This window comes from Erithacus rubecula, assembly GCF_903797595.1.
Source record: "Erithacus rubecula genome assembly, chromosome: 18".
NCBI lineage: Eukaryota > Metazoa > Chordata > Aves > Passeriformes > Muscicapidae > Erithacus > Erithacus rubecula.
The window spans coordinates 2,679,248-2,705,496 of record NC_136670.1 but is presented as its reverse complement, the minus strand read 5'-3'; the positions used below and the strand labels follow the sequence as shown (position 1 = coordinate 2,705,496).

General features: G+C 56.1%; 2 protein-coding genes across 2 annotated transcripts in view; one reads left to right on the top strand and one right to left on the bottom strand.

Moving 5' to 3' along the window:
- CBFA2T2 (CBFA2/RUNX1 partner transcriptional co-repressor 2) overlaps nt 1-26,249 on the top strand; it is a 264,258-nt gene that overhangs the window by 159,660 nt on the left and 78,349 nt on the right. The window lies entirely within an intron of this gene.
- SNTA1 (syntrophin alpha 1) lies at nt 10,735-24,366 on the bottom strand. The gene is made up of 9 exons (XM_079322015.1): nt 24,303-24,366; nt 23,810-24,160; nt 21,359-21,544; nt 14,025-14,223; nt 13,728-13,935; nt 13,530-13,660; nt 12,126-12,322; nt 11,864-12,051; nt 10,735-11,595 (listed from the first exon to the last, which is right to left on the bottom strand). Exons 2-9 carry the CDS (start codon nt 24,072-24,074, stop codon nt 11,503-11,505), a joined length of 1,467 nt encoding a protein of 488 aa, XP_079178141.1. The 5' UTR covers nt 24,075-24,160; nt 24,303-24,366; the 3' UTR covers nt 10,735-11,502.

The window sequence follows — 26,249 nt, the reverse complement described above, 5'->3', positions numbered from 1 at the left end:
AAACTCAAAGGGCCAAATGCTGCTTCTGGAAAGGGACACAAGGACCCCGAAAGACAAAGAGATCAGCTCAGATGATGCCTCAGCATCTTGAGCCTAAAATCTGCAGCTCATTCTGGCTCATTTCAGGATTTAGCAGAATAAATAATTTCTGGATTTATTACAGAATCATCCCAGAATGGTCTGGGTTGGAAGAGACCTCAAAGACCATCCCATTCTACCCCCTGCCACCTTCCATCATCCCAGTTTGCTCCAAGCCCCATCCAGCCTGGCCCTGGACACTGCCAGGGATCCAGGGGCAGCCACAGCAGCTCTGGGCACCCTGTGCCAGGTTCTGCCACACTCACAGAGAGGAATCCCTTCCCAATATCCCATCCAGGCAGTAGGAGCCATTCCCTGTGTCCTGTCCCTCCATCCCATGTCCAAAATCTCTCTCCAGCTCTCCTGGAACCCCTTTAAGCCCTGGCAGGGCTCTGGGCTCTCCCTGGAGTTCCTCCTCTCTGGGCTCCCCCAGCCATCGCTGTGCTGATCCCCCAGTCCGTCTGTCCGTCTGAGCAGAGGGATCACTCTCAGCGAGACAGCACCAGCCTCGATGGCCCCTCGGTGGTACAGGATGCGAAAGTTGGGCTCGGCTGAGACAATTTCCTGCGAGCAGGAGGAGAGATCCCGGGGGATGCAGGGATGGAGGGATGCAGGGATGGAGGGATGCAGGGATGGAGGGATGGATGGATGCAGGGATGGAGGGATGGAGGGATGGATGGATGCAGGGATGCAGGGATGGAGGGATGCAGGGATGCAGGGATGGAGGGATGCCGGGGATGGAGGGATGCCGGGGATGCAGGGATGGAGGGATGCAGGGATGGAGGGATGCAGGAATGCAGGGATGGAGGGATGCAGGGATGCAGGGATGCAGGGATGGAGGGATGCCGGGGATGCAGGGATGGAGGGATGCAGGGATGGAGGGATGGAGGGATGCAGGGATGGAGGGATGGAGGGATGGAGGGATGCAGGGATGGAGGGATGCAGGGATGCAGGGATGGAGGGATGCAGGGATGCAGGGATGGAGGGATGGAGGGATGCAGGGATGGAGGGATGGAGGGATGGAGGGATGCAGGGATGGAGGGATGCCGGGGATGCAGGGATGGAGGGATGCAGGGATGGAGGGATGCAGGGATGCAGGGATGCCGGGGATGCAGGGATGGAGGGATGCAGGGATGGAGGGATGGAGGGATGCAGGGATGCAGGGATGGAGGGATGGAGGGATGCAGGGATGCAGGGATGCAGGGATGGAGGGATGGAGGGATGGAGGGATGCAGGGATGCAGGGATGGAGGGATGCAGGGATGGAGGGATGGAGGGATGCAGGGATGCAGGGATGGATGGATGGAGGGATGGAGGGATGGAGGGATGCAGGGATGGAGGGATGGAGGGATGGAGGGATGCAGGGATGCAGGGATGGAGGGATGGATGCAGGGATGGAGGGATGCAGGAATGGAGGGATGAAGGGATGCAGGGATGCAGGGATGCAGGGATGGATGCAGGGATGGAGGGATGCAGGGATGGATGGAGCAGCGCACGGCACGAGCCACGAGCTCCCCCTGCAGCGCCCGAGGCACAGCGGCAAAAAACAAACCAAAAACAAAAATAAAAACTCCCCCTGGCCGCCGACACGGAGCCAAGCCCGAGCACGGGTCACCCCCGGGTGGAAGGAGATGCTCCGAGGGTCTCCAATCCCTTCTCTCTCTCTTTATCCCATTTGCTGTGCCTGATTCTCAGCAGCACCGAAAGGAGAAGAGCAGCCAGAGCTGCGGGCTTCCTTCAGTGAGGGTGACAGGGGACAGACCAAGCCCCCACACCCCCCTGCTGCCACCAGCCTCCAGCAGCCAGCTCCCACCTTTCTGCTCTGTCCAAGTTGCCAGATTTTTATATCCTATAAAATAAAAAATATTTATATTTACATTTTTATTTATATTTGTATTTACATTTATATAAATATTTATATTTATATTTATATTTATTTTATATATATAGTATATTTATATCTATATTTTTAATTTATATGAAACATGCTCTAACCATATTTTTATAAACTGTGCTTATTTTGCACTCTTGTGTCGATAGATCTAATGGAAGGGAAAATATATATTTTACATATATATTTTTTTTTTATTTTTTTAATTGATATTTTAGGGTGCCTGAAACAGACATTTCCAAAATTTCCAGAGCCCTGGGATCATTTTTTGCTGCGCTCTGGCCCATTGCTGGTGGCTTTGTATGCAATTTTGGATTTGCTGCCTAATGGAGAAGAGAGCTATTTATGTATTTATATATTTATAGCTCTGCTGGGCTGTGCTGGGCATTAGCACCATCCTGGAACCAAGAGCCTCAATTCCTGCTTTAGGCTGCAATGACATGGATATCAGTGGCACCCCACGGGGGAAAGGGGAGGCTTGAGGAAATCATGTCAAATCCCCCTTGGCTGCAGGGTGTGGAGCTCAAGCCCAGGGTGCAGGGCTGGGATTGCCCTGCCTGGTCCCAGTGGGAATATGGGCAAAGCCACACCAGCACAGGGGATGCTGGACATGCTGCAGTGGCACTGCCAGGAGCTCTGCAGGCAATCTGTGCTTCTCTTGCCTCCCTCTAAACATAAAGGATGTGGGAATTACCATCCACCCCATGCTCGCTGCCCTGAGCTGGAACAGCACCCCAGGGATGGGGATGTGCTGTAGGGTAGTGGAGGTAGTGGCTCTCAAGAGATCCAGGATGTTTCCTCCAGGATATCTGTGGGATGGCTTCTCCCTGCTGCAAGGATGCCCACAGAGAGTTTCTCTGGGCAGCAGGTTATTCCAACCCCAGGTCTGTGCTCCCTGAGTGCCAGCAGCATCCAGGGATGAACTACCCTTCCCTCAGCACTCAGGGGAATCCAGAAATATTTCCTGTGTTTTACCAGGAGAGATTTCCTGAACAGTGCTGCCAGTGTGCCCTGGGTGGGTGTGAGCATGGCAGGGTCATCCCAGAGAGCAACAGGAGGAGGGAGAAATAACAGTTCACAGATTCATGGAATATCCTGAGGTGCAAGGGACCCACAAGGATTATGGCAGTCCAACTCCTAACCCTGCACAAAACAGCTCCAGGAATCCCACCCTGTGACCCACAAAGGCATCCCAGCACCAGAGAGGCCACAGCAGGGAGGATGTAGTCAGTGGTTTTTGGGTCAATTCTTTCCCTTTCTCTCCATTCCAAGGTCAGGTTCCCCCTCCACATGGCAGAGAGCACTCATGAGAAGAATTCAGGCTGGGGTACCCCAAGGAGGAGTTTTTACCCCACACCTCAGTGCTGTCAGCAGACAGGAACTTGGGATGCCCCAGAGTGACCCCAAAACCCAGAGAGAGACATGAAACAGCCCCAAAGAGCCATGAAACAGCCCCTCACAGGCTCCTGTTCCTGCCCTGGGTTTGAGATCTCCTCCTCCATGTCCTGCAGCCACCAGGACACAAGCTGTCCCTTGTCCCTTGTCTGGGGATGCCAGGACACAGACATGGGGAGGTCCAGCCAGGTGCTCCACACCTGGAGCAAGGTGGTTTTCCCAGGGTATCCCAGCCCTGCCTCCCACCCCAGGCAGGTTCAGACACCTGGATTTTTCCACTGAGGAGGCCACCCCCAGCCTCTTGCTGGGCACAAACCCCTGGGTGTCTTGTAGGGAAAAATACAGCTTTTTTTTTTTCTCTCCCTTTTTCCAAAGTTTTCTGCAAACAATACCTTTTTCTCACCACTGGGGAAATGTTGACTTGCCAGCACTGTATTTTAGCCTGTTCAAAAAATTCAAACCCAGGAAAAGTTCAACTAACATGTGTATTCTCCATGATTTTCTCTTTGCCAAAAGTTCAAAGCCTTCCCCATGTGTCCCTGCAGTCAGGGGAATGTGATGCCATGTCCTGGTTTGAAGGGCAGGTGTCTGCCAATAAAGGCAGAAGATTCCCTTTGAAATGGAGAATGTAAACCCCCTCCCTCCAAATTATTATAATTTTGAAATTAAGGGGCTCTCAGGCAAAGATACGGGAATTAGGAATAACAGTTCTTTACTAGGAAAATTAAAATAGAAATACAATATTACAAAGAACAATCCCAAAACACTGCCAGAGTCAGAATCCAAGCTGACACCCATCAGTTAGTCAGGGTGGTGGCAGCAGTCCCATTCAATGGTGGCTGCATCCTCCTGCAGTGGCAGATGTGGTTCAGCTGGAGCAGTGCTCCTGGAGAAGGTGCAGTTTTCCTCTGAAGGTGCAGGGATGATGTGGAAAGGTCTGGCTTTCCTCTGGAATCCAGTGGAAAGAAGGTACCTTGGTGTCCAAAATCTCAGTTTTTCTCTGGGTAGGAAAGGCTTGGCTCCTGCCCTGGCTGGAGCATCTCCCAGTGGGATGATGGAATTTTATCAGTCATGCACTGGAACTCAATGGGCCAGCAGCAGATGATATCTCCTGGAGGGAGGATGGGCTGTGCAAAGATAAAGATGATTGTCCCAGCTGGTTTAAAGATGGCCCATTAGCAGATAATATGTGCCAGGAGATCAGGGGCACTGCCCCACCCGGCTGCAGCAGATGGGGACAGATACACATTGCTGGGCACATCCTGTACTGTAACCCAAGACAAGCCATGAGGATGTCCCCACTGACACTGGAGCTTTGGCTGCTCCCAGGGCTCCCCTGCAGCCCCCCCTGCCCTGCACCAGCACAGCCCCTCCACCTCCAGCCTTTCCAGTGGATGTGCATGGCTCCAGGTGCACAGCAGGGCTCAGCCCATCCACGCTGCTCTCACAGCCCAGGAGCATGGAGCAGGTGGAGGCAGCGAGTCCTGGATCACAGAACACCCTGAGCTGGAAGGAGCCACAAAGGTCAGCAAAGAGCAGCTCCTGGACTTGGCCATGGGATGCTCCTGCCCAGGTTGTGTCCCCTGCCCTACCTGCAGAAGGTGGCAGAACTGCTGCCATCAGTCTCTGGGCTCCTCTGCCTCGTTCTTCACTTTGCTGTACAATATTTCATCATCCACCTCACTGAAATGTATATTTCCCTTTTAAGAGCTCTCCTAGAATAATATATTTTTTTATTATCGTGACAGTGAGGGCTCCTGTTGCCATGGCTACATGCCCTTTGCTGGAGCAGGAGCTTTCTGGGTACTGGAAATTCTGTAATTTTTCCTGATCTACATGGTTTTATTTTATTTTATTTTAATTTGATATTTATTTCCATTATCATCTGCTGAAACAACAGGTCATTTATATTGCATATGGATGTGTCACCAGTACTACAAAGGCTTCAGAAACAACCTCTGCTTTCAGAAGGAATTATTTTGGGGAGGAAAATATCTCCCATGCAGCACTGATAATATATAATATCACAAAAACACAGGAACTCTGAATAGGTCTCATCTGTATCTCACCATATCATACATTAAATCCCATTTCTGGGCTCCTGAATGAGTGTTATAAAACCAAGTCAAATTTTCTGTTCTTTTCATCCCATTGCTGTAAAACCAACCTTTATCTTCTGGTTGTCAATTGAGCCCCACTCTGGACCTGAGCCTCTTGAAACCTCATCTATCTGAGAACACACAGAGGGAAAATAAATGGATGTATCAAATTGAGATACAGATAGATAGATAGATAAACAGATAGATAGATAGATAGAACAATAATCCAGTTTTTTACTCCAGCACTGCCTCCTTGTTTCCTGGTGAGGAGGATGACCCAGGTGGCACCTGTGGGTTCTTTTCCCTGTTTCATCAGGATCAGGGATGCTGCATGAGGCCCTTTTGCTTCCCTCCCTCTGTACTCTCGGCTTTTATTGTTTATTTTTAATTAAAAATAGTAGAAATGAGTGAAAGCAGACTAACATCACATAGAAACTCCAGAGAGAGCAAATAGTCCAGAAACTTGAAGATTTGCCTACAGTAAGTTTCTTAGTGAAGTGTTAAAAGGAAGCAGATGAAGTGAGGCACTGAGTGGATTTAGCTGGAGCACACAGAAGAGTCCTGGGAGAGGAGGTGAAGATGTGTGATGGCAAGGAAACAGCAGCTGGGGAAGGGAAAGAGGACCCATCCCAGGAAAAAATTGGAATGTCCTCACCTGATGGTGAGAAATGAGGTAAAAGTGCTCTGTGTCCCCCCACCAAGCATTTTCCAGAAGGAATGAAAAGAGCAGGAACATGGGACAAAACAACAGCCCAGTTGGCACAAGGGAAATTCTAAATTCTCAGGTCCTGTCTCCCATGCTGCTTCCAACAGCACCCATGGAGCAGGACAGAGTGTTTGGGTGCCCCAAGCACCAACCCATATTTGAAGTGCAATTTTTAGGTGAGAAATAAGCCATTTAAAAAATATATATTGTTTTTCATGGAATCATGGAATATTTTGAGTTGGAAGGGACCCACAAGGATCATCGAGTCCAACTCCTGGGCCTGCACAGGACAACCCCCAGAATCTGTGGCTGCACACACAAATTCTGATCCCAGTTCTCATGTCAAATCCTAATGGGATGAACCTGCACAGAACTTTGGTTCTTCAGGAAAGCAGCACATGGAGCAACACTGGGAAAATACAGCAAGAGAGTTTCAGATAGCTCAAGTTCTGTAATTAAAACAAATATATTAATTTATTCAAGTATTGTATTAGCAAAGGAAGGAAAGATTCAGAGTATTTTGGGCTGTTTGAGGCTATTTCTGGGATGAGGCTGTTCCCACCAGGGGAGAGGGAGCTATGCTGTTAAGGTTTGCAGCCTGACTGCTCTGTTTGGAGGGGGCAGGAGGAGCACTGAGCATCATGAGCAGCAGTGTGAGAAACCTTGTCCAGACAATTAATGGATTTAACTTCATAAAGTGGGAAGCTATCCCATGGGAGAAGACACTGCATGAGGACAAGGGGGTGGATATAGGGCTTGGGGGCTCCCAGGGGTGTTTTGGCTCCCAGAACACCCTGATGTCCCAGAGGCTTTTATCCTCACCAGGCAAACACTGGGCTTGGTTCCCCTGGAGAAGGCTCTGGAAAAGCCCATCCCTGTCCAGGGATGTGCACAGGATGGCACAGGATGCACTGAGGGATGTGCCATGGGATGCACCAAGGGATGTGCCACAGTGCTCACTTTCCAGGCAAGGACTCAGCCGAGGCTGAACGAGAGAAAACATCCTTATTACAGCCTCAGATCCCTAACATTTAACACAGCTCCCCCAGGGCTCCCTTCTGGGGAAGATCTCTCCTGTTTACATCCACCAAATGCCAAATCCAGTTTCCTTGTGCCTTGACAGGGCGGTGTGGGTGGGATCACACAAACTCCAGGTGAATATTGACTTTCCAATGACACTATTCTGGCCCAAACACCACCCAGCCAAAGGGGGCCAGCATGCCAGTGGTCCAGCAGAGGAATGATTTGATTCCCCTGCCCTGCAGCATGCTGTCTGCCAGGAAATTTTCATTTGGTCTCTCCAACTCGAGAACCAATTGTAAATGTCAGTGCTAAACACTCAGATTTAAGTGTTGGGTTGTCTTGTTTGATTACAGCACTGAAAGGTCACAGCTGACTAATGGAAGTACAAGCAGTATCAGGAGGGAAACTGTGTTCTGCTGGGGGTGAGCAAACACCTGGGGACAACCTAATCACTCTTCCTGCTGCATCTCTCTCTTGCCTCTCCAGCTCCTTCAGTCCAGGCTGTTTCTCAGGTCTTATAACCTGGAAAAGCCATTGCTGGGGAAAATTCCTGCTCATGACGTTGCTGTAGGTGATGCCACAGCGCTGGGTTTCACTGAGGAGGAAACAGAGCTCACCTTGCCATGGGCTGGCTGGGTGCTCTCCCAAGGAGAAGGGATTGCAGAGCTCACCTTGCCATGGGCTGGCTGGGTGTTCTCCCAAAGGGAAGGGATTGCAGAGCTCACCTTGCCATGGGCTGGCTGGGTGTTCTCCCAAAGAGAAGGGATTGCAGAGCTCACCTTGCCATGGGCTGGCTGGGTGTTCTCCCAAGGGAAGGGATTGCAGAGCTCACCTTGCCATGGGCTGGCTGGGTGTTCTCCCAAAGAGAAGGGATTGCAGAGCTCACCTTGCCATGGGCTGGCTGGGTGCTCTCCCAAGAAGGGATTGCAGAGCTCACCTTGCCATGGGCTGGCTGGGTGCTCTCCCAAGGAGAAGGGATTGCAGAGCTCACCTTGCCATGGGCTGGCTGGGTACTCTCCCAAGAAGGGATTGCAGCAGAACTGGGCTGCTGTCACCCCCACTGGCATTACCCAGCTCTCTCCTGCATGGCTGGGCTCTGATGCCCAAGTCTCTGTGCCTCCACTTCATTCCCCATTTCAGCTCTGCTCTGGCAACCAGCATCCCAAGAGCTCCATGCAGAGGGCAGAACAAGGCTGGTTTCCCTCCTCCCTTCCCATTCCCCACCACTCACACACCTTTGAATTCCCCTTGCTATTACAATTATGGAGACCAAATAAAACTCCAGCTGCCCCAAAGTGACCAAGCTGAGGAAATCTGCTTTAACCTGAGCCCATTCCCATAATTCTAGCTCTGTAAGAAGAGTTCATTATATTTATTTTAAATCTGCTTTTAGTCCATCTGCCTGGCAGAATAAAACCCATAGGAGCTTATACTTCTCTCCAGGGAAGAGTATGGTGGTCCCAAGCAGGAATGTTCATCACTCCATACAGATGCCATCCTGCACTGGGATCCAGGCCCTGCTGCCAACCCCAAAATCTTCCCTGGGCAGAGAAGCTCAGTGATTCCAGATGTCTGAATGTTTCTGGATATTTACATCAATATTCCCAGGAATCCAGGATCCTGCTGGGCTTAGGGAGACATCTCCAGCTTCCTGAGCCTCCTTTTTCTCTAGGCTGAGCCCCTCTGGTGCTCCAGACCCTCATTATAGGAGGAAATTGTCTTATTCACAGTCCCCTTTGCAGGAGCATCCCTGGGGAAAGGATCCTGTTAAGCAATGGAGGGTGAAGAGCCTGAGTAACCATAAAATGTAGAAGGGGAAAATATCCACATACTGTCACCAAATGCAAAGAAAGCCAAGAAAATAAATATCCACCTCCAAAGTGAGCTATTTCCTCCCCAGCTCAGGCATGAAGCAGCAGTGCTGGGAAAGCCAAAGCAGTTTGTGGTCCATAAGATTAATAGGAAATCTGCTCTGGATTGGGATGATTCTCTCTTTTATTGCAATGAACCCCAAAGAGTAATGGCTGCAGGGCAAGAGCAGGAAGGTAAATTGCAGTAATAATGTGTTTCCTTGTGCTGACATGCTTTTTATCATAGAAAAATACACCATCTGTTTCTAAATGACTTGTTGTATTGATTTAACAGTTAGGAATGGGGGCGGAGGGGGTCTCTTTTTTTCCTTTTGCAAATACATTTTGCGAGGTCTCCTGGAAATCTGACAGTTATGTGCAATAAAAAGTAAGGGCTTGTTCACCATTAAAGATTCCTGCTGGCAGCCATGGGGCTGTGCTGGGAGGAACGGGACATCCCCTTCCTCTCCATCACCTGGTCCTGCCAGGAGCTGTGCAGCTCTGTGCTGATGTACCCAACAGAACTATTCCTTACACAAATCAACTCTTACTGTGCTGCTGCTTCCCTGGGAGGGTGGGCAGGTCCTAGCACAGGTGCCCAGAGCAGCTGTGGCCACCCCTGGATCTCTGGAAGTGTCCAAGACCAGGCTGGACAGGGCTTGGAGCAGCCTGGGACAGTGGAAGTTGTCCCTACTCGTGGAATAAGATGAGCTGTCAGGTCCCTTCCAACTCAAACTTGTGATTTTATGGTTCCTCCCTGCCCAGACCACAAGCATCTCACTGCCCTTATTGATCTCAATTTCTATGGATTTTTTTTTCTGCAATATCTCTCCCTGCACCCCAAAGGCTGCCAGAGCTGTCCCTGCCCTGGGGAGCAGTTCAGGACATGGAAAAATCACGTGTGTCACCCCAATGCCTCCCTCAAGGCTCCCCCACTCACAGGGCAGCATGATCATCACTAAAAACCACAGAATCCCAGAATGGTCTGGGTTGGAAGGCACCTTAAAGCCCAGCTCATTCCATCCCTGCCATGGGCAAGGACACCTTCCACTATCCCAGGTTGCTCCATGCTCCATCCAGCCTGGCCTTGAACTCTTCCAGGGATGGGGCAGCCACAGATTCTCTCATATTATTTTGCTGCTAATCAGTTGCTTCTCTGCCTGCAGCCTGAGTGTTTTAGTCCCTGGCTAATGGCTCTCCTGGGAGACTCCAGTTGCCCCCACGGACAGGGCTAGTCCAAAAGGAGGTTAAGCCAGCACTTGGCATTGCAGTGATGCAAACAGAGCCCTTTCCTGTTGTCCCAACAATTTTCCAAGCCTCTGCTGCTGCTCAGCCAGGCAGCTGCTTTTACTAGAAAAACATAAAAAACAAAACACAACTTTCTTGAGTTTGGAAATGATGCCCACCCTTCTCTGAGCATCCTAAAGTGTGGGTAATCCAAACTCATCTGATATCACCAAAGGTGGTGCTGGCATCAGCATGTCCCACTCTGCCACTCCCAGCACGGTGCTGGGCACCTTAAAGACTTTCTGTCCCCACCTGAAGCCCTCACAGTGTCCCCAGCACCACCAGCTCACAGCAAAATCCCTCCCTTCCCCTGGTGGAACACGCCCAAAGGCTCAGCCCAGGCATCACCCACAAACTGATTTTCAACTTCTCCAAGTGAAACCAGGAGACAGATCTTGGCTCCTGCTGGTTGTGATCTGCAAAGTTTATTTAACCCCCCCAAAATAGGCAATTTCATGCAGAATCTTTTGGTTCATAAAAGGAGTCATTCTGCAGCAGCCACCTGACAACCCTCCCACCCAAACCAAGAAATAAAGTGACCCCAGAGTGCACAAAACCAAACGAACCGTCCAACTCCAACAGAGAAAAGTGGTTCCTAGCATCCCATACAACATGGAAAAATTTGGCAAATACAGCTCATCTTGCAGTTCCTGTCCCTTAAGCACTTCAGAGCTGGATTGGCCTCCAGCCCTTGGGTGGCCTGTGTGGAAAACAGACCAGGGCCTTGTGCTGCAGGAGCTGGGGACTCTCCGAGGGCTCCAACCCAGCTGTGGAAGAGCTGCTGCATCAGCGTCTTGAAGTGAGCAATATAAATATAAAACACGGATACAAATGGGTTCTTTGTACAGAAAATATCATCTCTCAAGGCACTGGGGTGATGGCCACATGTCCACTCGTGGGCTCCCAACAGGCTTCTCCAGCTGCCAAGGAAGGAGGGGAGGAAGGCACCGGAGAAGTCCTGGTGCTGCCATCCAAGAGGGGTTTCACCCCACTGCTGCCCCAAACACCCAAGAGGGGCTTTTCCTGGCTGGATGGTGCTTTTCCTGGGTGGGGGTGATGTGATCCCATGGGGGCTGCAGTCTCTGTGGGATGGCTCAGGGCTGGGTTGGGCCAGGAGGGAGGTGCATAGATGGGCCAGGGCTGGGGCTGCTCCAGCCAGTGCTGGGCTCCCTCGTCACGCCAGCAGCCCCAGCCGGGTCACCTTGGCCGACAGGAAGGAGTGGATGATGAAAACGATGGTCTTGGGACAGGAGTGAAGGTCTAATTGCTGCAAAAAAGGAAAGGAGAGATATTTAATGGGAAGGACTGTTCCTGCACCAGCCAGCTTTCAACCAGAGACCACACAGAGCTCCCCAAACCCAGCACAGCTTTACTGGGGCCTGGGAAGGGCTGTGCAACCCTGGCTGGGGCAGGCAGATGGGGCCATGTATCACCCCCATGCCAGGCAGGATGGGGGCCGTGAGCAGGGTGGCTGCTCTGCTCCCCCTCTGCCCCCGGGAGCGTGGGTGGGGCTGCTGAAGGAAAAGCCAACTCACGATCTCTCCCTCCGGCCCACCAAAGTCCAGGTAGAGCATCTTGGTGCCGTCATCCGAGGACATCTGCAGCTTCTCGAAGGGCTGCTGCAGCAGGATGGTCCTGCTGAGCCCGGGCTCGCTGGTGGAGATGGTGAAGCCCTTGTCGATGTGGACGGTCAGGGTGCAGTCCTGCCCCTTCCACGTGCAGGCTGGGGATGGGGAGGGGACAGGAGTGAGCCGGGGGTCCCGCTGCACCCCCCAGCCCCCCCGGACCCCCGCTGACCTGTCGAGACCTCCTGGGCCAGCTCGGCGGCGCCGTGGGTGCCGTCCACCAGCAGGCGCGTCCACAGGGCGAGCTCTCGGGGGCTCTCCAGGCTGAAGAGATGGGTCTGCACGCCCAGGCGGCCGCCGGCGCGCAGCGCGAAGGAGCGCTCGGCCTCGTACAGCGCCGAGCCCTTGGCCGGCCCCGAGTGCACCAGCCTGCGGCACGGCAGCGCTCAGCACCGCCACAGCACGGCCCGGCATCGCCACAGCACCACACCCTGACCCCGCAGCTCACCCCGCAGCACCCCAGTGCGGGACTGCCCGAGCGCTGCACCCTGCACCGCAACATCCCAGCACCAACACAGCACCGCACACCGCAACATCCCAGCACCAACACAGCACCGCACACCGCAACATCCCAGAGCCAACACAGCACCGAACCCTGACCCTGCATCTCACCCCGCAGCACCCCAGTGCGGGACTGCCCGAGCACTGCACCGCACACCGCAACATCCCAGCACCAACACAGCACCGCACACCGCAACATCCCAGCATTAACACAGCACCAGCCCGGCACCACACCTCAGCATCGCTCCTCACACAGCTCAAAGCCCGCTTCGCACCCTGCACAGCCCCAGCACAGCCCCAGCACGGTCCAGCACAGCCCCAGCACGGTCCCGCATCCCGCACAGCCCCGCATCCCGATCAGCCCCACACAGCCTCGCACCCCGCGCAGCCCCAGCACAGCCCCGCACAGCCCCAGCACAATCCAGCACAGCCCCGCACGGCCCCAGCGCCTCACCCCGCTCCGCTCCGCGGCGGGTGTACGAAGGGGCCGCCAGGGGGCGCTGCAGCCCCGCGGATGAGGCCCCGCAGCGCCCGCGCTGGAGCCGCCCCCGCCCCGAAACCCCGCCCGAGCCCCGCCCCGAAACCCGCCCTGAGCCCGCGCCCCCGCCCCAAAATCCCGCGCCCCAGCCCCGCCCCGAATTCCGCCCTCAAACCCGACCTGAAAACCCGCCCCGATGCCCGCCCGAAACCCCCGCCCCGTTCCCGCGACTCAGCATCCCTGTGTCCATTGCCCTGACACCACCCCTGGACACTGTCACCACCCCCGCGCCCTAAGCCCCCGCCCTTCGCACTCTGCCCGAGACCCTGCCACCAACCCCTGCACACTATCACCATCCCCACCGCTCTGACGCCACCCCTGGATTCTACCATCATCTCAAACACCTCTGCCACCACCAGCAGCCCCTGCTACCACCCTGGAGTTCTGTTCTGCCCCTGACACCATCCCCGGTCGCTGCCGCCACTTTGGGGGTCTGACTTGAGTTCTGCCCTGACCCAGACCCTACCACTGTCCCCAGGGACTGCCACCACCCGATCCTCGAGCGGGGCAGGAGGGCACCGAGGCGGTGGTCCCTACCTGGTGGCGATGAGGGGGTAGCTGTGCGTGGGCTTGCCCAGGGCGTCCCGGCTCTGTGGCAGGCTCCCGTACAGCAGCAGCTCCTTCTCTGTGAGCACGGCCAGGAGGTTCCTGGTGCCGGCGCTGGGGAGCTGCAAAGGCACTGGGTCAGGGCCACCGGCAGCACGGTGGCCCGGGGTGCCGGGGGACCGGGGGTACCTGCTCGGTCAGCCAGCCCACGTGCTTGACGTCCCGTCCGGCCACCGTGCCAGCCCCCGGCAGCTGCGCCCGCAGCTCCTCCTTCACCCGCGGCAGCAGCGCGGCCGCGTTGGCCTGGATGGCGCCGAGCCACGACTGCGCCGTGGCCTCGTCCTTCGCCCGCAGGAAGAGAGCAACGCGCCCGTCCGCCGAGCACACCTCCAGGTACCTGCGGGGACACGGCCCCCTGAGCCCTGGCCGCCCTCGGCTCCCCGGGACACCGCGGGGGCACGGCCGGCCCCAGCGCCGGGCGCTGACCTGTGCTCCGGGTCAGCGGGGAGGCACTTGCGGGACACGTAGCACATCTTCAGAGGGACACTGCGGCTCTCCCGCAGCTCCCGAGGCGGCAGCAGCGGGGATGAGCGCTTCTGCTGGGCAGCAGGAGAGGGGTCCCAGCTGACTGTCGCCCCCGCCGAGGAGTTCTTGAAGTAGGGCGAGATCTCCTTCATGTACTTCACTGGAAGAGAGGCAGCACCCTCTGAGGATGTGGAACAGGCCAGGGCAGCCTCATCCCACCCTGCTGAAACCCCCTGCACTCTCCCTGCATTGGAGCTGGTGACCCCTCCATTCCCCAGAACTGCCACCCATGGCTGCTGGGGGTCCCCAGCCCTTTGCGGGTGCAGGGGTGGCACTGGTGGGCAAGGTCACACAGGAGGTGACACAGAATCACAGAACAGTTTGGGTTGGAAGGGATCTTAAAGATTATCCCATTCCAGCCCCCTTATTCCATTTATTGGGGATTTCAAGCAGCATTAAAAGGACCTTCATGCTGGCACATTCATGCCAGAGTTTGTAGGGTAGAGGAAGATCTGTGCAGATGCCAGTGGGGCTTTCCTGCATGGTGCAGGGGGATGGAGCACTGTGTGGCTCTTGGGAGGACTGAGGATTTGTGCACTCACCCCAGGAATGCTAAGGGTCCTGCTGGTAGAGACAATTCTGGGAGGTTGTGGCCTCAGTGCTAAGAGCAATTGCTTTAGGAACAGGACATTGTTTATCACAGAACCGCCAAAGTTGGAAGGGAACTTAAAGCCCATGTCAATCCACCTCCTGCCATAGGAGTGGATTCCTTCCACTCCTTCCACTATCCCAAGTTGCTCCAAGCCTCATCCAGCCTGGCCTTGGACACTTCCAGGGATCCAGGGGCAGCCACAGCTTCTCTGGTGCTTCTCTGGGCACCCTGTGCCAGGGCCTCCCCACTCTCACGACACCCTGAACCATCCCAGTACCTCAGCCCCACCATCCCAGCCTGGAGAGCTCTGCAAGAGGGATAAAAACAGCCTTTACCCCTTTTTCCTTCCCTTTAACCCAGATAATTTCACAGATCCAGGCCTGAGCAGCTCCCTGGGGCAGCACACACAGCCAGGGGTGGGAAATGGGAAAGAGTCCCAGGCCAAAATTACACAGTCCAAACTGTGCTGGTACAGCCAGTCCTGCTGCCAGCTGAGGAACAGCTCTCAAATACCCTGGCTTGGCCCCAGGAAAAGCCTTGGAGAGCTTGCTCTCTGCTTGCACAGCCCTGCCTTGTGAGCCTCAAACCAGGGACAAGAAATCAGTCCCCAGCGAGCCTGGCTCCAGAGCCAGAGCCCTCAGAGCCACGCTGGGATGGCAGCCGGCTCCAGAGGTTTGGAGGAAGGAGGAGATGAAAGGCACCACAAATTGATGGGGCCCCACAGCCACATCCTGCAAATGAGTTTGGCAATGCTGGCTTAAAAGCTTGGCTGAGCAGGCAGGATGCCAGTCCTGGTCCTGCCCTGGGGCAGCAAGGGACCCTGCTGACTCCAGGGAAGGGTTTCCCTTTGGAGGTCCTTAGGAAAACACCACGGGACAGACACGTGCCTGCAGCCACGTCCTCAGCCATCCTGGCTGGTTCCACTGCAGGTCCAAGCCAGCAGAGTGGGTGGCAGGATGGGGGACACGAGCTTGGCCTTGTAGCCAACACTTGTAGGTGGCTGGATGGGCCCAGCTCCATCGCTGCAGCCGAGCCACAGCATCCTGATGTGCTGCCAGGAAGGAGCCCTCTTCCCACCAGGAAAGAGTCTGCACGCAGAGCCACCCACTCCCAAACTTCACCCAGCCACCAGCACCCATCTCCCACCCACCTTCCCCCAAGGTCACAGCCCCAAGGCTACCAGAGCTCCAGGAGTGTTTGAACAATGCTCTCAGGGATGCACAGGGTGGGATTGTCGGGATGTCTGTGCAGGGCCAGGGGTTGGACTGGATGATCCCGGTGTGTCTGTTCCAGCTCAGCCTATTCTGTGCTCTCCCCTTTCATCCCTCTCCCAGTGAGCTCCCTAAAACTCCTCAATCCTGACAGCCCGGCAGGAGCAGCAGGGAGCCAGAGCCCGTGGGTCCCCTGCAGGATGTGGCTATAAATGGCCACGGTGCAGTGCCACGTGGGCCGGGTCAGCCCGCGGTGGCCCCGGGGCCAAGGCGGCGGCGGGGGGCCACCAGCCTCGTGCCCTGCGCCTCCCGTTACAAAAATAGCCACGTTCCCGCAGGCATCCGAGCCGCGCTGGATGTGACCCGAGCCATTAATCTTGGCAGCGGAGACCTGCCATTATCCCGGTGCCTGGGAACTAATTGGAGTTCAGAAAGATGCCATTGAGCCGCTGAAACCCGAGCGGCGTCCCTGCGCCAGCCCCTGGCTCCCCGAGCTCGCGGGGGACGTCACCGGCATTAGCTGGGCGGTGGCAGGGTCACGTCCCGAGGGAGCCGCCGAGGACAGCAGCAGTGCCCAGCCCGGGACAGGGCACGGACAGGGCGGCAACAGGCAGGGCGTGTGTCTCGGGTACGTGGCTGTAAGGAGGGGTTCAGGCTGGGCGCGAAGCACGGGGGTCCTGAGCCAGCACGGGGAGCTGGGAGGTGCTGGAGGCTGCGATGCTCCCTGGCCAAGGGCAGGTCACATCCCATGGGAGCTGCTGTCCCCCCAGTGACCCCAGCACCGGCTTCACAGCAGGCTGACTTACACTTCTGCCAGTCCCTTCACTGCAGTTGGTGTTCAATGGATTAATTAATTACCTCCATCTCATTAAAGCAAACAACTCACACCATATCATGCATCACCTCTACTAGTAGTAACTGTAATTCTTGAACTGTTTTTTCTTTCTAATTAGCACCTTGCAGTGCTGGGGCTCCTGCGAGCTCCCTGTCAGCCTCCCAGCACTCTCCAAAAACCACTGGGTAGCAACACTGTCTGGCTGCTGTTGACTTACAGCCACCTAGAGCAGGCACACAGCCCTCTGTGGCTGCTGGGCTAATCCACATGGCCTCCAAAACCACCTGGGCTCTCCAGGGAAAGAGCCTCTCCCACTGACCCTCTCCAGAACAGAGGACAGGGAACAAATAGGACCTGTAACTGCTCAGGGCTTTGCACAAAGGAAAACTTTATTTTACAGTTTTGGGGAACAGCAAAAGTCTCTGAGTATCTGACCAACCATTCCACTCCAGGACAGTGCCTCTGCAGGGGGCCAAGTGGAGGCACAGAAGCTCCAAATCACTGCAGCGTCCCCCGTGTGCTGAGCCCTGGAGTGACCTGCACCAGGGACATGTTTAACCAAAGGCCCTGGATCTGCCTCTGTGTTGCAGCTCTTTGGTTTTTGGTGGATTTTTTTTCTCCCAGCATGCCAGAAAGGGGCAGAAACATCAAAATTCCTTGGTTTTACTTCTTGGGTAGAAATTCTCCCTCTCCATCAGCCCATTCCTCACAAGGATGGAGAACAATCACAATCACTGGCACCCTGGATCCTGAGTCAGCACAACCTGCTCCACACATCCCCATGGCTCAGCACTGCACAGAGCCTAGCCTGACCCTGCAGAGCTTCAGAGGGACCACAGTGCTTTTCTCCAGGCAGGAAAGCAGGCATGCACACCCAGAGCAGGTCCAGGAACACCCTCCCACTGCTTGGGTCACCAGCACACTGTGCTTCAGCCCACAGATCACAGCGTGGTTTCAAGGAAGAGGTTCCAGACTCCATTTCTGGTCAGGAGTAGGATGATGCTGCTGTTTGTCCTGCCAAAATCTTCCCAGCAGCATCTACACAGCTCAGCAAAGCCATCACATCAGGAAATCTTCCAGAGAGCTCCTGGAGATCGAGTGCTGGCCCTGCAGAGATGCTAATCCCACCTCCAGCTGGTTCCTCTCTGCCTCAGGATTACTGACACAAAATTGGCATGTTAAACTGGGGGGCTGAGCAAACACACATCCCAAAGAGACACCCTGAAATGACCTGCCAGCTCCAACCTGATGCTCTGATGTGCTTCCAAAAAGGTCAACACAGTCCCCAGCACCCCACCCTGGGGCCATGCCCTGCCCCTGGCTCCTAGCATGAACAGGACACCTGTCCCAGCTGCCTCAGCTCAAGCCCCTGTACCCCAGGGAGGAAGATGCCACAGGATGCTGCAGGCTGAGGCGCCACTGCTGCTCCTCCTGCCCCGGGATCCTGTCCCAGCACTCGGTGCCACATTCCATTCCCAGCTCTTTGCTCAACATTCCCCTGTGCTGCACCGTCAGCAGGGAGATCATGGGACAGCCCTCTGGGTTTCCAGGGAGGAGAAACAAACCCAGGAAATTCCCCAGGCAAAGCAAAGTTTCAGAGCAGTGAGGTGTGGAGGTGGCAGATGTACCCCATCGCCTCTGGGCACCATCCCCGGGGCAGATCCAAAGCCTTCCTTCCCATGGTTGTGGCAAACAGCACTCTGGAGAATCCCCAGCCCCACCCTCTCCCAGCACCCATTCTTCTGAGTTTCAAACTTCCAAGCAATTACTTGGCCAGTCAAGTCCTAAAGAGCAGAGGCAGCCCCAGGAATATCCCTGTGGCAAATAAGTCATGGATGTGAGATGCCCACAGCTACTCCAACTCCTCCTCCCCCACAGCTCTCAGTTCTACCCCCCCCCCCCCCCCCGTGACAATCCAGCACAGGGGCCTCACCAGGAAAACCCTGCTGTCCCCAGAACCCTTCTCAGGGCAGCTGGAAGGATGTTTATCAGCCTTCCCCCTGCCATGGAAAGTCTCTGGATTCCAAGCAATGCAAATAAGGAAAAAAAACAAGGGAAAAATAAGGCAAGGGAGAGCAATTCTCCCTGAAATAACAATGTAATATAAATACAGTCCAACTCCTCCTCCTCCTGCAAATACCAAGAGAGTAGTTTGGCACATCCAAAAAAAATCTTGGCAGGACACACAGAGAGGTATCTGCGTGTCCTCACGCTTGGGCAGCAATGACATCCAGGAGCCTGAAGCCAAGCTGAGCAGCCCAGGGTGAAATCTGGCACGTGGAGCCACTGCTGATACTCACATTAAAACGGATCAGCTCCCAGCTCTGCCACTTTGGGGAGTCTCAGCCCTGCTCACTGCCCTGGGAGGAGGTGCCAGCTCTCCCAGTTTTGTTACCTGCTGCAATGGTGCTTGCAAAGCACCCTGAAAACTCTGAATCCCAGGAATGACTGCAGCCAGGAACAGCAAGGAGTGAACAGACACTGGCTGTGCCAAATACTCTGGTTTAGCACTCAGAGGAAATAAGGAAAGCTGGAGTCCCACCTGGCACCACGCAGGGAGCAGAAAGTGTCTAAGTAGTGTTCATGTGCTTTTTTTGAGCTCTGCCTTCTCCAAGCAGGAGGAGGCAGCAGGGAACCCCCCAGTTTAACACCCTTCAGGCATTTTAAGGCCAGCCCTGACCTTCAGCCCTGCTACCTCTCCCTGGGGAAGGGTGTTTGGCCAGCCAGCTCCTGCAGAGCCACAGGGGTGGCAGGTACAAGGCAGGGCCACCATCTCCACAGGGAGTGACAGTCTGACCATGGCACAGTGCCAGTCCCACCACCCCCACAGCAGAGCTGCACTGTGCAGCAACCCAAAAACAGGGAGTGGATGGACATGTACCACATCTATCAGTGACATCAGTGATCAGATGAGAAGCAGAGATCCCTTCTCTGCTCTGGATGGACCCCAATAACATCAGATACACAGTCATCCCAGAGCTCCAGAGTGCTGTTGTGGGAGCCAGCCCAGCCCCAGTCTCCTCCCAAAGAGGTACCTGTTGGGAGTTTTAATTAATTAAGAAGCCCAGCAGGTCATACCTGAGCTCAGCAAGTTACTGCAAAGGTCCTGCCTTCAGCTGCCTCCCAGGAGGGGCACCTGGATCCCAGGGGATGGAGGAAGAGAGGGGTACAGGGAGAGAATTTTTTCTCTCCAGAAAGGGTAGCTCCTCTCCACCTCTGGAAGGAGCTCTGACAGAAAGGAAACCCACACCAAAGGATGAACAGAAAATAACAGAGGGAGGGTGGTCTGAGAGCAGCAGCTCCAGGCAGGAATTTCACAGACTCACAAAGAAAGAAGCTCTTGTATTTCTCTTTGGTCAGAAAAAAACAACAAAACCACCCCACCACCAACCCTATCTGCTCCCAGCAGCTGTGCAGAGCAGCACATTCCTTGGGCTGAACTGTGGTCCTGAGGCTCCCAGGAGAGGAGGAACCCACCACAGAAAGGGCTGAGCAAAGCTAAAAATGAAAATCTGGAGCTGAGACAATGTGGGGAAGGCACAGGAAAGCCGCAGCCACAGTGGTCGCTGGCAGCACAGCACACAGACTGCTTTGTCCAGGGACAGCCCCGAGCACTGCCCCCAAATCCAACCTCCCTTTGGGATCCAGGCAGGGTCTCTGGTGCCAAGACACCCCCAGTTAAGCAGGGTGACCCCAGGGACTGGTTGGAAGTGAGGGGAGGGGAAGGCTCCTTTCCTGAGGGACAGATCTGGGATGCTCATCCCAACCTGGCCAAACTGGCAGAGGGTGGGCAAACACGGACAGATGTGATGTGAAGATTAACCAGAGAAGAATGGGGTCTCTCCCTCAGAACTCCCATGGTCCCAACCCATCAACCCTCATCCAGTCCTCAAGTGGGGCTTGAGGGGCTCCTGCAGTGTGTCAGCCCTCTCAGGGCTGTGAAACACCAGAGATCATCTGCCTGGTACTGAGAGGGAGCCTGTTCCCAGGGAACAGCCTGCTCCAGGGTGGTGAAGGCTGGTATTTCTGCAGCCTCAGCTTCTATAGATTCCCTAGGTGGGCAGCATCCCCTGGATGAATAGCTCATGAGAATGCCCTGCCTCCCACTCCACCTGCCCAAAACCCACCCAGCAAACACCAAGGTGCTCAACAGGAGCGGGGGGCCAGTGCAACCCCTCCCCACTGGCATAAATCTACACCAGCCAGGGATGTGGGTTTAAATTAAAACCATGGGAAAACCAGAAAATGTTTTCTATTGCCCCAGGAACTGCAAATGTGGGGGTAATGCTGTGCAGTGAAAGAATCCCAAATCCCAGAAGCTTGTCCCACACCTCCCACTGCTGCCTGCCTGAGGTCCCACAGCAGGGAGACAGAGCCTCTGGGCATGGAGTACTGGCACATACATCCCTCCCTCTCCGGGAGGAGACAGGGAGATCCCAGCAGTTACCTCCAGCTCTCCGGATGAGCAGACAAATTACCCTGCATATGTTGTTTTCCATTTGAAAGAGTATGCAAATGCAGCTGCAGATGATATGCCACCCCTGTGTCATGCCAGTAGAGGGGGACCCTTCTGCCCCATCACATCCTTGCCTCCTACCTTCTAAGATCACTTCCTTGCCCGTCTTCTTCAAAGCCTGCACAGCCTCGTCGTGCGTGGCCTCGGACAGGTCGGTGCCATTGACGGCGAGGATGGCATCCCCCACGTACAGCGCCTCGGTCTGATCCGCTGCCAGCCCCTTGAAGATCTTGGAGATGAGGATGGGCATTTTATTCTCTCGGCCACCTTTGAACAGAAGAGACAGGGAGCGGTTGTGGCTGTTGGAGCACTCGGAGGAGTGGGTGGGGAGGGGGATGCTTCAGTACCAGATGGTCCCAGCAAGGCTGAGCCTCTCTGCTGGTACTCAACACACTGTGCCAGGTCAGCCCACTGCCCACTCCCCCAGATACCCACAGGACACCTGGACCAACCACAGTAGCCAAAGTACCATGAGGCTTTACAGCTGATGAAGTGATTGTTCCAAAACCACTCAGATTGGTCACAGATTATTCACAGAGCGAACACGTAACCTGGCCATCTCCCCATCAGTTTTGGCAGGAAAGTGTATCTTTATTTGCATTATTAATCATGTATGCTGAGCAACTATCCTGGCTCCAAGGACCTTATGATCTCCACAAATAAGGCAGCTGAAAGTTTTTGGAGAGGCCAAAGAGCCAGGGAGAGGTGAGCCGATCCGGCTGCGTGTTCCTGTCCACACAGCAGCCCTATTTACCGGCTGCTCCCCGCTGTCCCGACTGAAAGAATGCTATTCAAACTCCCGGCGGCTTGAGGAGATCAATTTGCACATTGACTTTTGAACCCGCAGGGAGATCCGAGCTGCCTCCGTGCCGGGGCGCAGGGATGCAGCAGCCACGGCCCGTGGCAGCCGGGGATCAGCAGTGCCCGATGCGCCCCGGGACAGCCTGTCCCGAGGAGGCTCCGAGAGATGATCCTCGCCCCAGAGGGAGATGCTGCGCCCAGCCCGCTGTCACTGCCCGCCCCGGGCTGCTCCCAGCCAGTGCCACAGGCATTTCCTCGCTCAGCCGCCTGCCAAGCCCTGCGAGGGCTCCGGTTATCAGCTGTCAGAGGCCCCGGCGGGGGCTGCTCCGTCCTTGCAGCAGCAGCAGCTCCTCGCCCGGCTGCCAGCGCCGAGAGCCCTGCCAGGGCTAAGAACCTCCGCCAGCCCCTCGCTAAGCTCCTCGGTGTCCTGTCAGCCCCAAGCCACGTCCCGTGGCAGGACATTCACCCCCCCGGGCGGCACCCAGTGTCCCTGCGGGAAACACATGAACAGCCAGCAGCCCGGTGAGGAGTGATGTCCTGCCCTACCAATTCTGCCCCACCCTCCACAACAGCTTCCATTGCCCAGTTTTGATGGCAACTACTTCTTTTCCACATACGTCACTGCAAAAATAAAGTTTAAACTGAACCAAGGGAAGCTTTTCCTTTCCTGGGAGAGCCACAGAGCAACCAATAACTTGGCAGCCAAGGGGTGGTTACGAAAGGGGGTTTGTGCTTCCCAAAAAAAAGGGCTGGCAGGCTGGCGCGCCCTGCAGACAGGGCCAGCAGTGCCGATCCAGTTCCAGCACCCGCACATTTCCATTGCAAAACATCTCCACTTCCAGAGGGAGCCGGAGGCTGCGGCTGTGTCCCCTCTGAGCTGGGAGGAGAAGCCACGTCAGGAGGCGAGAGCTGCCCTGTCACTGCCCCGGGGCTGCCGAGCCCGCTGCCTCTCACAGCCACGCTCCGTGACAGCCCTGTCCCTGGCTCCCCGCTGCCCTTTCCATCCTGCTTTCACAGCTCCCAACACGCTCGGAGCCGCGTGAAAATCAAAGGCAGGCAGAAAGGCAGAAATGCCAGCCTTGCCCTAAGAAGTTTCCAGCCTGAAGTTCAGGCGAGTCACCAAGGAGCGGGACAGCTCGGGAGGGAAAACAGACATTAAAGAGAGGCTTCCCGCAGCCGCGCTCCTCGGAACACACATCTCCAAGCCCGAGTGCGCTGGTTTAACACCCCACCCAGCGCCGGCAGATCTCCAGGGGCTTTACATCGCTCCCTTCGTTTTGCTGACAGTTTTAAAGCGGCATTTCCCAACTCAGGAACACGGTGAGACTTGGACACGCCGGCCCACCCCTTCCTTTAGCTGCAAAAGGGCAACTTTGGTGTAACCGGGTGCCCCCTTGCACCCCATCTGTCCTGTGAGACAGAATCCTATCCGTGGATATGGGGGCAGTGGGAGCCCCCTCGGGCTCACAAACCCTGGGGTCTCTCAGCCCGGCCGGACACTCCGCACCTCAAATCATCGCCCTTTCCGTAGGCTGGGAAGGGTTCGGGTCCCGTCACTGCCACGTGTCCCCCTCCCCGTCCTGAGCGGCGGCTGGGGGGTGTGAGGAGCCCGACCCCAGCCCGCTCCCCGCGGGGTCCGCTCCGAGCGAGCCGTGGGACGGCAGCAGCAACAAGTCCCGGTGCCGGTGCCCTGTCCCCCCGCCGCCCCCGGACCCCCGGGCCCGGCCTCACCTTTGATGCTGATGCCGAGCCCCCCCACATCCTGCTTGACGACGCGCACGGTGCGCCTGATGTTGGCGAGCGCCTCGGGCGCGGCGGAGCCCGGCTCGCCGCCGTTCAGCTGCGCCGCCGGGGCCTCGGGGCCGGGCCCGGGGCCGTCCGCCGGGCTGACCCCCAGCACGTCCTCGGCCAGGGTGAGCAGGACGCGGAGCCACTGCCCGCTGGGGCCGCGCAGCTCCAGCAGCCCGGTGCGCGGAGCGCGCCTGCCCGCCGCCATCTTCGCGCGCTCCGCGTCCCACACAGCTCCGCGCCGCCCCTCAGCGCCCCGTGCGCCGCCTGTCCCGTCCCACACCGCCCCTCAGCCTGAGCCACACCGCCTGTCCCGTCCCACACCGCCCTCAGCCTGTCCCGCACCGCCTGTCCCGTCCCACACCGCCCTCAGCCTGTCCCGCACCGCCCCTCAGCCTGTCCCGCACCGCCTGTCCCGTCCCACACCGCCCTCAGCCTGTCCCGCACCGCCCTCAGCCTGTCCCACTCCGCCCCTCAGCGCCCCACGTACCGCCTGTCCCTGTCCTACACTGACCCTCACCACATGTCCCCGCACTGCCCCGCACCGCCCGTCCTTGTGCCGCACCGGACCGGGACGGAGCCCTGGGAGACACCGGGACCCCGGCCCCACCCCATTGCCTCCCGGGACGGGGCTCCCCAGTGCTCCCTATTGCTCCCCAGTGCTCCCTATTGCTCTCCAGTGCTCCCCATTGCTCTCCAGTGCTCCCTATTGCTCCCCAGTGCTCCCCATTGCTCTCCAGTGCTCCCTGCACCAACCCTGGACAGGGCACCGGGAAGGAGCACGGCTGCCCGGGGCTCCCCATCATGGAATGAGGCACAGAGAAAAGCACAACTCCCCAGTGCTCCCCACTCCATCGTGGGACAGGCACTGGGAGCACACGATGCTCCTTTCTCCAGCCCGGACAGCAGGGCACCAGAGGGACATGGTGCTCTCCAGTGCTCCCCATGCCTGCCCATATGGGGAGGGACACAGCTCTCCTCTCCATCCTGGGATGGGCACAGGGGTCCCCACTGTATCCCAGGACAGACACCTGCAGAGCCCAGCACTCCTTAGCTCTCCCCATTCCAACCTGGGATGGGACAACAAGAGAATACGACTCTGCCTGGGTGAAGTATAAGGAGAGATCAGGACACCAGGGTCCCACCACTCCATCCTGGGATGGGACTCTGGAGGAGCCTGATTCTCCCCTCTCCATCCTGGGATGGGGCACCAGGAGGGACACAGCTTCTCAGTACACCCCACTGCTCCCCATTGCTCCTTGTTCTGGCCTGACACAGGGCACCAGTAGGACCTGGTGCTTCCCAGTGCTCCCACTCCGTCCTGGGAGTGGCACAGGGAGGGACACAGGCCTCCAGCACTCTGTCACTTGTCCCAGGTGTGGCCCTGGGCTGGGCTGTCACAGGAGGAGCTGGCACAGAGCTGTGTCTCATCCCAGCAGCCACAGCCAGGGAGGAACCTCCCAACAGTCCCCATGGGTGTTAAACAGGAACTGGGCATAGGGACACAGTGTCTGCAGACATTCAGAAGAGTGTTTTTCCATTACTTGCCCTAGATCTTGAAAATGGGAATATTTTTATTTCCTTGGCAGATACCCACTTTTATTAATTAGGAGTAGAAAATATGTCCAGGAGTAGCAAATCACTCTTGGTACATCCCCTCTGCCCCTTGCAGAGTGCTTCAAGCAGCTCCAGGAGCCTCTGGGACAGGACTAGTGAGGTCTCAGCCCTTCTGGAAAGCACGAGGATTTGTAAGAATTCTGGAGCATTTCTGGCTGGCTGGGAAGGGGATGGAGAGAGGCTCTGGGCACCTGAGGCAGGGGGGCTGCAGCATGTGCTGCTCAGCACAGCCCTTCCCAGCCAAGGGCTGCAGCCAGCCCTGAGCATCAGCCTCACACAGAGGACAAAAATGCTCCCCGGGCTCCCTCCCACGCAGTAGCAGCTGTGGAATTTCTTGAGGTTGCAGCAGAGGAAACCCTGAAGGTTATTTCTTTGCAAAACAGACACTTTACATATTCCTGATTTTCTCTTTGCTAAAATGTTCGGGGTTTAAGTGACAGTATGCTCACTGTGGCAAGCACTTCCACAGCACCCCAAGGATGTTCCCCACTGATCCATCCCCTGTCCAGCCCCACTCTGGCTGCCAGTGCCTCTCAGTTTGGGGACAGCAAGGGGAATTTGGCCTTTCAGTCCTCGAGAGGACACAGAGCTCATTCCCCCAGTGCCACATGCCCTGAGGGCACTCACTTTATTTTCCAGTCAGCCAGCTGCAATCAGCAATTTGTCCAGCTTTTTTTCATTCCCAAGAGCTGCTTTTGATAATTCCAGCCTCTAAGGGCCCATTCCCATCTGAGCCAGCAGTGGGATCTCTAAACACTGCTCTCGG